Source organism: Maylandia zebra, linkage group LG3 (assembly GCF_041146795.1).
Source record: "Maylandia zebra isolate NMK-2024a linkage group LG3, Mzebra_GT3a, whole genome shotgun sequence".
NCBI classification, from domain to species: Eukaryota; Metazoa; Chordata; class Actinopteri; order Cichliformes; family Cichlidae; genus Maylandia; species Maylandia zebra.
In genome coordinates this window covers 62,862,966-62,874,029 of record NC_135169.1, presented here as the reverse complement: position 1 = coordinate 62,874,029, position 11,064 = coordinate 62,862,966, and the positions used below count along the sequence as shown (strand labels likewise).

Genomic DNA, 11,064 nt, shown 5'->3' with positions numbered 1-11,064 from the left:
AAGTAGAATGGGAGGCAGAGCCTTCAGTTTTCAGGCCCCTCTTCTGTGGAACCAGCTTCCAGTTTGGATTCAGGAGACAGACACTATCTCTACTTTTAAGATTAGGCTTCAAACTTTCCTTTTTGCTAAAGCATATAGTTAGGGCTGGACCAGGTGATCCTGAATCCTCCCTTAGTTATGCTGCAATAGACGTAGGCTGCCGGGGGATTCCCATGATGCATTGAGTTTTTCCTTTCCAGTCACCTTTCTCACTCACTATGTATTAATAGACCTCTCTGCATTGAATCATATCTGTTATTAACCTCTGTCTCTCTTCCACAGCATGTCTTTGCAACCAACCAATCACAGCAGATGGCCCCGCCCCTCCCTGAGCCTGGTTCTGCCGGAGGTTTCTTCCTGTTTAAAGGAAGTTTTTCCTTCCCGCTGTCGCCAAAATGCTTGTTCATAGGGGGTCATATGATTGTTGGGTTTTTCTCTGTATGTATTATTGTAGGGTCTACTGTGCAATATGAAGCACCTTGAGATGACTGATGTTGTGATTTGGTGCTATATAAATAAAGTTGAATTGAACTGAATGTATCAATATGTGCTGGCATAAAGAACACGTGTATCAATGCCAGCATCGGATGATCCAATAACTTCACATGAATCTGAAAATCAACCAGAAACATGTTTTTATTTATTCACCAGCTGTTTTAACTGGACCACGCGGAACAGAGCGAGGCCCCGTGTTTCCTCCACAGACTCAGTGACTGTAGCAAAACATTCATTTAACTATGATTATAGTTTTGCTGCAGCGTATGAGCCGCTGTGGGCTCCTGGAGAGAAAGAAAGAAGCTGCAGCATTGAGATTTCTACTGTGTATGAATGTGTGTGTCGTTTCTCTCCAAACATGAATGTCATAAACTTTGGTCTTGATCTGGTTCCGTGGGTCTGACACGACTGTGGGTGAAACGCTTCCTGTCCGCGCGCTTTAAGGCTTCTCCGTGTAATCCCGGGACAGTTTGCGCGTCTTCATTAAACACATTCAGGAGAATTTTCCAAACTAGTGTTTGATCTGGAACGATCGCTGCAATAACGACACGGAAGTACATCAGTGTTCCTTGGATCCTATTGGTAGACTGTCCTGCCTTTGTGTCGTTCTAACCAATCACCTCCGACTCTCCGTCGCACTGGCCCCGCCTCCTGCCGCCTTCGCTTGTCGGGAGCGGCGGAGATGCGCTGCACTTGTCCGGCGTAGATCAGGGCCGCTGTTTGTTTGCTATCCGTGTTTCCTCCGTGTTAGCGGGTCACATCCGTCCGTGTGCCAGGGCCTCTGTGCGGACCGGAAGCCCACGGTGACATGCGTCCACGGAGCGCTGAACCTGTTCCCTCCCGCACGGCACGAACCCCGTGAAGCAGCAGCAGGCCGTGTCTCCTCCACCCACGATCATGTCGGGGAATCATTACAAAGGCCACGAAGTCAGCTGCTGCATCAAATACTTCATCTTTGGATTCAACATCCTGTTCTGGGTGAGCAGCTGTGCGTGGGTGACGTGTGTTATTATCAGTAACGGGGGAGGCATCGATCCCGTTACTGACACTTCAGACCACCACCCGTTGCCTACCGGTGGTGGTCAGAGGGCCCGGTGGCGCCAGTGTCCGGCAGCCTCGCCTCTGTCAGTGCGCCCCAGGGTGGCTGTGGCTACAATGTAGCTGCCATCACCAGTGTGTGAATGTGTGTGTGAATGACTGGATGTGTAAAGCGCTTTGGGGTCCTTAGGGACTAGTAAGGCGCTATATAAATACAGGCCATTTACCATTTACTCAGAGTAACGTGAGCGTTCCTGCTGCAGCTTAGTCCACAGCACAGCTAATCGGCTTTAATGACAGCTGAGGGCCTCCGTGTGATGGACACGCACACACACTGCTTATTGTTGCTGAGTGACACACGAGAAACGTCACGGGGGAAACCTTTAAATAACACTGAGTCAGTGACGTCATGTGATTGTGTTCGCGTGCATCTTCACCTTAATGAGATGTGGTCCGTGTCTTGCAGCTGCTGGGCATGGCCTTAGTGGGAATCGGACTGTGGGCGTGGAGTGAGAAGGTAAGAACACGTGAGAACAACGTCATTACACTGACTGAGACGTCAGCGTGTTCCAGTGTGACGGACGCGTGTGCGTGACTCCGTGAGCTGCTCACGAGCGTGGAAGCAGCACAGAAACCCACGCTCCTGTCCTGCAGCGTGGACAGCCAAGCATTTCAAAGCAAAGTCAGGTGACCTCCAATCCAAAACCTGATTCATTTAATGAGCCGTCAGTCATTTTCCACACGTGTGTTCGTGTTGTTTAGTGTACTTGACTTTCATGTGAACTTTACTAAAGTCAGAAATGTGACACAGCTGAGGGCTCCGTGTTTCCCGGGGTCATGTGACAGCACTTCTGTTTGAACGTGGGAAGTGTTCACAGAACTGATAAACGAAGCACTGAAATAAGCAACTTTGGAAAGATGATGTCAAATGTTGGTTTTTGCTTCAAACACTTGTAACTGAAGCCAGGTAACACACACCAATTAGTTAGACTGCAGGAATGTCTTAAAGACATAAAGACCTGGATGGCCGCTAACTTTCTGCTTCTTAATTCAGATCAAACTGAGGTTATTGTACTCGGCCCTGAAAAGCCTAGAAATATGGTATCTAACCAGTTTCTTACTCTGGATGGCATTACCTTGGCCTCCAGTAACGCTGTGAGGAACCTTGGAGTCATTTTTGACCAGGACATGTCCTTCAACGCACATATTAAACAAATATGTAAGACTGCTTTCTTCCATTTGTGCAACATCTCTAAAGTTAGAAATATCCTGTCTCAGAGTGACGCTGAAAAACTACTTCATGCATTTATTTGTGGCCCTGTTGACCAAACCGGTTCAGACTGAGTGCTGCGTCTGTCCTCTGCAGGGGGTCCTGTCCAACCTCTCATCTATCACAGACCTGGGGGGTCTGGACCCAGTCTGGCTCTTCATGGTGGTTGGGGGGGTTATGTTCATCCTGGGCTTTGCCGGATGCATCGGAGCGCTGCGGGAAAACACGTTTCTACTGAAGTTTGTATGTTCCAAATCGTTGTCATGCATCAACAAGCAGCAGGCTTCAGTGTGCTGAGCGTCTGCTTCTTCTGTCGTAGTTCTCGGTGTTCCTTGGAATCATCTTCTTCCTGGAGTTAACGACGGGAGTTCTGGCGTTTGTCTTCAAGGACTGGATTAAAGACCAGCTCAACCTGTTCATCAACAACAACATCCGGGCGTATCGGGACGACATCGACCTGCAGAACCTCATCGATTTCACTCAGGAATATGTAAGTACTGACGCGTGACAATGTTATTACACCATCATCATACATGATCATACTGGTATTGGTGTCGTTGTAACAGCGTCCGCGTCACGCCTGCATGCTAATACACGTGCCGTGTCCATGAAGCTGTAAAGCTGCGGTGCAGTCTATGTGCTGGACGGGTTCATTGTAGTGAAAGCTTGTATTTGACATGAACTGGATCATTTAAGGAGTAGTGTCCATTTTTAACGCGCGTCTTTCTACATGTCCGTCCTCGGACCACCTTAAAGCGTGTGCTGATCGTGTGCAGTCCTATTAACAGGAGTGTTTGTGCCTGGCTGCAGTGGGAGTGCTGTGGTGCTTTCGGAGCAGACGACTGGAACCTGAACATCTATTTTAACTGCACTGATGGAAACCCCAGTCGGGAAAAGTGCGGCGTTCCCTTCTCCTGCTGCACCAAGGACCCAGCGGTACGACTTCCTCACACATCGTTGTTGATGTTGGCGTTTGTTTGTCACCGGTGTGGTCAGCTGACTCCACCTGCTCACGGCTAAACCCAGGATTGTTTCTTGCTTTCAGGAGGACGTGATCAACACTCAGTGTGGCTACGACATTCGAGCCAAACCAGTGAGTAACTGGTAAACCAGTGAGTAACTGGTAAACCAGTGAGTAACTGGTAAACCAGTGCGGGGGCGCAGAGTTGGGTCATCGTAATGATTTATTGGCCTCACAACAACATATAGAAGGTATAATACTAAGATTTAAAACATGTCATATATGACCTCTGACCTCTTGTTCGAGGGCAGCAGATTGGATCATAATAAAACTAAATGTGTTTCAGACTTCCTGTCAGTGTGTGTGTACACGTGAAGGCTGTGATACATGCATGTAGCATGTGATTAACCAGCATCACATGCTCATCCATCAGCTCCATAATGCTGTTAAAGGCCCGTCTGTCACAGGTCAGGTCACGGCAGTCGTGACAAAAACACCACGTTTGTTAAACTTTTAGTAATCGAGGATACAAATGATGATCTCCGAGTATCAGAAGTCTGAACGTTGCAAAGAAAGAAGGAAACAGACTCGTTGTTACAGGTCATTTCTGTTCCTGTCACGACCAAAGCCCCGGGACATGAATATCTGAAATGACACATGTTTGTGTGCACGCAGGACACCGAGCAGAAGGACTACATCAACGTTAAAGGCTGCGTGCCCCAGTTTGAGAAGTGGCTGCAGGACAACCTCACGCTGGTGGCGGGGATCTTCATCGGCGTTGCGCTGCTGCAGGTCGGTGCCGCGCACCTTCGGGTGTCGAGCGAACGCATCGTGCTCTCGGGTCCTTCGGGTGTCCAACTCTTCTTGTGTTTCATCCACAGATCTTTGGAATTTGTTTGGCTCAAAACTTAGTGAGCGACATCGAGGCCGTGCGGGCGAGCTGGTGAGAAAACGCTGCACACACACGTTTCACTGATTGGCAGCTCGAGCCACACCGACACGGGCTCTGTTATTAACTGATAGCCATACTTGATGTGAGAACAGACAGCTCTGCTCCCAGCAGCTGGTCCTTACAGCAGTCAGAGCGCCCTCTGCTGGATCCACTGTGCAACATCTGTACCAGTAAATGAAACGATTTGCAGACAGCTGCTGTGGCCAGTACGTGTCCACACATCCGTCAGTACTGGGAGACAGTTTTCCCCAGTTTTGGGACAAACTGTGTAAAATGTGAATAATAACAGAACACAACAATCTGCAAAGTCATAAATGTGACAGCAGAACAGCTTTATAAAGAACAAAGGTTCGTTTCATTTGATGGCAGCAGCACGTCTGAAAGAATTATAGTTCGTTATATCCAATCACTGTTATTGGGATCGTACTGGTTGCCATGACTGGTTTGTTAAATGCACTGATGGAGAGCGTCTCTTTTTGCTGTGTAAAGTACTCTCAGGTCTTAACATTTCATTGAACAATAACCAACCATAATGACATTTGTCTGTAAACATCGTGTGACCGTACAGATGTTTGATGGCTCTGTGTTTTCCAGCCTCAGTAGAAATGCAAACGTACCTCTGGGAGGTGTTAAACACTCGCACAGCTAGGCGACCTCATGGAGGGTTCACGCTGCGCTTTGATTGGTGTTGCTGTTTGAAAGAGTGGAGGTCAGAGGTCAGACTCACTGAGCAGGGTACTGAAGTGGACTGCTGTTCTCAGGACTTTGTGAATCTTCAGTGAGTCAGATAAATGTGGCTGCACTTCCAAACAGGACTTCGACACACTGGGTGCAAAACGCCCTTTTTCACAGTCGGTTCACTTTGCAGCAAATGATCATCAAAAACATTCGTAAATCGTTTAAATGTTCTGCAGTAAGAGCTGTCGTATTAGTGAGTGTAACAGTCAGCAAACATCAGCACAGCTTACGGCTGCAGTGTGAACTAAAGAGCAACATTTCTTCATTGCAATGCTCCATAATAAACCTGCATCCACACAAACACTCCTGTCTGCTGGGACTCGTGTTTGTTTTCATAGCTGTTGTAACGTCACAGTTTTATCCTGCAGCTCTGACGCATGAATCAAGCGTAACATTCAGTTTGCTGTTTAGGGACAAGGCTTATTGAGCTCCATCATCACACTCATTCTTCCTCCTCCATGCTTCATCAGGGTGCCCCCCCCTCTCTACATGCGCCGACTCCCACCGTACTCCAGCAAGAAAGCGTCGGCTTACTACTCGTGAGACACTCGCACACACCGCACGTGTGTTTGTCACCGGTGGGTGTGATGGATCCATGTGGAGACTTCTCTTGAGCTTTGCTGTGTGATCTGTGTGCTGTTTAAGGTGCAGCTGTGGGGTAGTCATGTGACCCTAACAGTGTTGTGTGGAAGCAAGAATGTGCCACAAACTCATCATTTTTCATTATTATTATTATTTAAAAATAAATGTGAATATATAACAAATACATTTTATTTAAAAAAATTCTAAAAAATAAATTATTAAATTAATAATTCTTTAATTACAATTAATGAATTCAGTTTCGTATTAACACCTAACTACTACTAATTACTACAAGCTGGCAGTAGAAGAACCCCCACCAGCAGCTAGCATATTAAAGCTTTGTTAGCACTTGAACACGTACGTCTGTCCCACCATCCACACGCTGTATTTCAAACCAAAGCCTGGCTCTTTGCTCTCCATGCAGCATGTCCTGTTGTTTTAGTGTAGCGGTGTTAGCTAGCTGTAGTTAGCAACGCGTTAGCGACTGTCGCAGCAGACCATCTGTCCTGGTTTTAAAGTGCCACAGTTAGAAATGAAATGCTGATATGATTTTGATCACACACATAACGACGCCATGATGAACAGAAACACAGGAATCCACGTGCCCAAGAAGCTGAAAAAACAATGCAGGAACTAGCTAACAGCTAGCATGTTTGGCTACAGTGGCACAGTCACAGCTCACTTTCTCCAAACGTGGCTCCTGTTGTGCTAAACTGCACAGAAGCCCTGTAGCTGCATCTGAATGCTACCAAAGCATGCTAATATTAGGCTTGCCTTCACTGTGGTCAGTGTTGTACCCACAACATTCAGCAAACCTGAGGTCAAAGGTCAAACTACACTAATGTATTTACTACTTACTGTGCTGGTAGCACAGCAGCTGACGTTTAATCAGAGTATAGCATCACGTCAGTACTGCTTGCTGTCTGCTAGCATAGTCTGCAGTAGCAGGCAGACAGAGGACTGTACGTCCATAAACCATCAGCAGGACCAGTATTTGCTTCTTTATGCAACGAGGAACAGGATGACCTCTAACTGGCCACTGTGTAATGGCTCTGACCAAACAACAGACTTCATGAGGGCGGCCTCCAGTGGACTCTGATTGGCCTTTGCCATAGAATACCAGAACTGGCAGGTCCACCAGTGGGGCCCTGTGCTTTTCATAGATTCACCCTGAGCAATGTGAAAGACACGAAAAGGGTCTGGAGAGGCCGTGGAAATGTTATGCTGCCTGTGACGTCCTTACTATGATGGAAAAGAGTTCAAACCCACAGAAACAGAAGAAAAAAGATGAAATAACGATCAACAATAGTCCAGGAAAATTAATAAAAACGTTTGTTTGCAGCAGAAACAGCTGTTTGACCTGCAGGAACAAAGCAGGCTGTCAGGGTTAGGGTCCAGCACAATGCAGGGCCTTCAACATAAGCACTAAGATGTTCAGACCAATGCTGAAATGAACCGTAAGCCCATGTAATGTCTAAGTGCAGGCGTTTTATTGTTGTGCTGTGAGCAGTCGATGTAAACGCATCATTTCAGGTAAAACAGATCAGAGGTTACATCAGGTACAGGTGCAACTCAAACATGTGGAGCAAACATGCTGTTCATGTTTGACTGGACCCTGTTTGTCAGCGTCCAGTTAAACTCATAAGGATCAGTTGTCTGTTACTGAACAACATCGTCATTCAGGAGTCTAACAGTACTGAGTGAAGTGATGCTACTGTACATCAGAGATGCAGTCATGGTCAGCGGTCAGAGTTGGGGCACTTTGCTTTCGAAGCCGTAACCTGTGATTGTTGCAAAGTCTTCCCTGACCCTGCAGAAGATCCTTGGTGGTGTCACCCTAAGCCTCAGCCTTCTGTCACCGCAGCAGGCTTGTTAGTGACGCACCGAGTCGTACAGTTACTAAACGCCTCTTTCTGTCTTTTCCTTTCCAGCTTCTTTACCTAATGCAGCGTTTAAGGTAAACACTTAAACTCAACCAAACTTACACGGTGATATAAAAGCAGATGTGACCTGTAATATGTTTTGTCCTTCTTCCCCATGATCAGCTCCAGCACGTCGGGGAGATCAGACCCGATCACGGCACCATCCCTTACTGAACCAGCACCTTTGTTCCAAGGCACTAATATGTGAAATGACTTGTATATAAACACTGTGAGTAACTACTGTACAAAGAAGGAGAGCACTGTTAGCATTCGCAGCGCTCCAGGTTTGATAGCTACATCTAGAGTAGAAGTTTTGATAATGTTTTTGATATTAGATATTTTTCACTGTAGTCATTACGGGCCATCGTTAGGACTGCGGCTCGTGCTCCTCACACTCAACCACTCGCTTTCTGTACCTTTGCATTAGTTGCGCTTGACTGCAGCACCGTAGGGAGGAATCTGTTTGTAAGTGGATATCTTTGCATGCTGCACTGACAGCAGCTAAACATGCTGTAAATACACAGTACGAATGAAAGAAGGGATCACTTCAATGACTTCCTTCTCTACTGAAGAAGGGAAGTGTTTGAGGATGTTGCTGCCACGTTCATCACCACCTTGTAGCTCTGCAAGCACTGGAGTGGATCGCTAAACTCCTCCCACTGCCCTACCCCTCGCTCCGGTGTGACACCTCAGTATTCTTTAATCGGCTCGTTTCAGATTGAAATCAGTTTTAGTGAAGACGTCCACCTTAGAGCTCGTTGAGACTGACCTGGAACTTGAAAAACAGAAACCGTTCTTCTGTTTAAAGAGGATTTATTATTTGTTCTTATCTTCTTGGATCATTTTAAAGGCAGCAGCTGTAGCTTCTCTCAGTGCTGCTTGGCTCAAAGGGAACCAGTTCCCATGGACTCGTGAGAAAATACCCAACTTCACAGTATTTCTAGAACAGCGGTCCCCAGCCTTTTTTGCACCACGGACCGGTTTATGTCCGACAATATTTTCACGGACCGGCCTTTAAGGTGTCGTGGATAAATACAACAAAATAAAACCAGTACTGGTACCAAAAAAGATCAGATTTATTCATAACACACGGGAAAAGACCCAGGGAAACTGAGTTAGCGAAGAAACTGATTAAAATAATAGCACTGGCTGACAGTCGGGCTGGCCTCCACCCTCTCGTCTATAAAGCTGTGGCTCCTAACATGGCTGCAGCCCAAACCTCCACTTTTCAGCTTTAGATTTCAAAACTGTGACACCACTTTGTTCTTGTCTGTTTGATATCATCTGTGGAAACTACAGACAAATTATTTAGAAAATGTCAGTACATTTCAGTTTGCATCACAAACACAGAGTTCAGCTGATCTGAGGCTCCAGCTGGGCTCAAAGACAAAGCTACACGTGACTCCGCCCAAAACAAATCCTGATACTGTTGCTCAGTAAAGTCACAGCTTTGGATACAAAGACAAGAAAATGATTCTAAAAACGACCTGTTCAGTTACAGTAACTAATGATGAAGGACAGAGACGTTTGAAGAAAGTAGTTTGTGTTGTTGGACAGTTACTCGCTCCGTCACATGTGAATAAACGAGTCATTATTACACTTGTGCTGTTTTCAGGTGTCACTCTGATTATACTCGTTGGTTTGTTGTGTCCTTACATAACGTCACGCGCCGTCTCGTTCCACATCTTTACTTAAACACTGAGTGAAGTTTGGTGAAAATGATCATCCTCAATGCTTCATACCCAGCGTTTTCCACTTGAATCAGGGGTGTCCAACTCCAGGCCTCGAGGGCCGGTGTCCTGCAGGTGTTAGATCTCACCCTGGGTCGACACACCTGAATCACATGATTAGATCACCAGGCCTCTGGAGAACTTCAGGACATGTTGAGGAGGTCATTTAGCCATTTAAATCAGCTGTGTTGGATCAATATAACATCTAAAACCTGCAGGACACCGGCCTTCGAGGCCTGGAGTTCGACACCTGTCACTTGAATGAAAACAGACGTCGTTCACCAAACGAGCTCATGTGCTCCGTCTTTCCTTTGGTGATTTAAAGTGATTTGATTGGCTCACAGCATGTACTTGTATTAATGTGCTAACTACCTTGTTTTCCTTGTCACGGCGGTTATCAAGTGTTCCCCGGAGCTCCACAGAGTTCTTTTCTACTCACAAAGGGATCAGTAATGTTTTTGATAATAACTATTTTACAGTGAACTTGGTTTTCTAACTCTACACCTGTCAGTACTACTGAATCTGCAGCGACACGTTTGGAGGTGGTGACGATGCCTCGGTGATCTCAGAACACGCCATAGACACTGGACTGTAACCGCCTCCTTTCATGTCTTTGTCTCAAACTGCTTTTAATATTAATAAAGGTGATGACATTACTGATCATTGTGCGTCTGAGTTGTTCATATTTATGGTTAGTAAATATGTTTATGAACTGCACTTCCCATGAGTCAGTGTGCCGACTGTCACTGCTGATATTGCAGAGACGTGTTCGTGAAGCAGAGCCATGCTCCAGCCTAATGAGTCAAAGCCTTGATTCTCTGAGCAGAGCACTACGGTGAGCATGAAGAACACTTAGGTCCTGAGACTGTCAGCAGAAGAACCAGAGGTCATGGTCGAGACGAGGCTGGAGGAGCTTTAGAACAAGTCACAGATGTTCCTGAACTCTGAAGATGTTTCTTCTGCAAAGAAGACTGTAGTTCCTCTGTAGCTCTGTAACAGTGTTTAGGCTACAGGGAACTACAGCTGTGCCACGTGTCCACAGCAGAAGTGTCATGATGACGAGCAAAGACTGTGACTCTCACTTTGTATCAGTGGCTCCTGTTCTCCAGCCTTTCATTCAAGTGTAACTGAATTAACGCCATGATGTGTATTATTACACATGTATGTGTGAGGAGGCGAGCGCCACGGGGACAGGCCACGCGAGCACCGGGCGGTTCAGTCCCCCAGCACCTCCTGCAAGTGTCCTTGGGCAAAATACTGAACCGTCAACACTGAGCTGCAGTAAAAGCTGCTGCACTGACTGTTTGTGGGGAATAAAAAGTGACTCGTCCTGAAGT

General features: G+C 46.5%; 1 protein-coding gene across 2 annotated transcripts; it reads left to right on the top strand.

Moving 5' to 3' along the window:
- Positions 1-1,178: 1,178 nt before the first annotated feature.
- Positions 1,179-10,388, top strand: tspan5a (tetraspanin 5a). Of its 2 annotated transcripts, XM_014413650.4 has the most exons (11): positions 1,179-1,512; positions 2,039-2,089; positions 2,939-3,085; positions 3,162-3,332; positions 3,653-3,778; positions 3,888-3,935; positions 4,479-4,595; positions 4,685-4,746; positions 5,964-6,071; positions 8,007-8,032; positions 8,121-10,388. In XM_014413650.4, the coding sequence occupies exons 1-9, from the start codon at positions 1,432-1,434 to the stop codon at positions 6,034-6,036; spliced, it is 876 nt and encodes a 291-aa protein (XP_014269136.2). In that variant the 5' UTR covers positions 1,179-1,431; the 3' UTR covers positions 6,037-6,071; positions 8,007-8,032; positions 8,121-10,388. The 2 variants fall into 2 exon arrangements, with proteins under 2 accessions (XP_014269136.2, XP_014269137.2); XM_014413651.4 differs by lacking the exon at positions 5,964-6,071 and having other exon boundaries at positions 1,180-1,512.
- The last annotated feature ends 676 nt before the right edge of the window (positions 10,389-11,064 follow it).

What these genes read in the sequence shown, in the direction of transcription:
- tspan5a (XM_014413650.4), top strand. Translation starts at nt 1,432, where the DNA reads ATGTCGGGGAATCATTACAAAGGCCACGAAGTCAGCTGCTGCATCAAA. An exon ending in ACGACATTCGAGCCAAACCA is followed by an intron (nt 3,936 to 4,478) that starts GTGAGTAACTGG and finishes GTGTGCACGCAG; the next exon opens with GACACCGAGCAGAAGGACTA. An exon ending in TCGGCGTTGCGCTGCTGCAG is followed by an intron (nt 4,596 to 4,684) that starts GTCGGTGCCGCG and finishes TTTCATCCACAG; the next exon opens with ATCTTTGGAATTTGTTTGGC.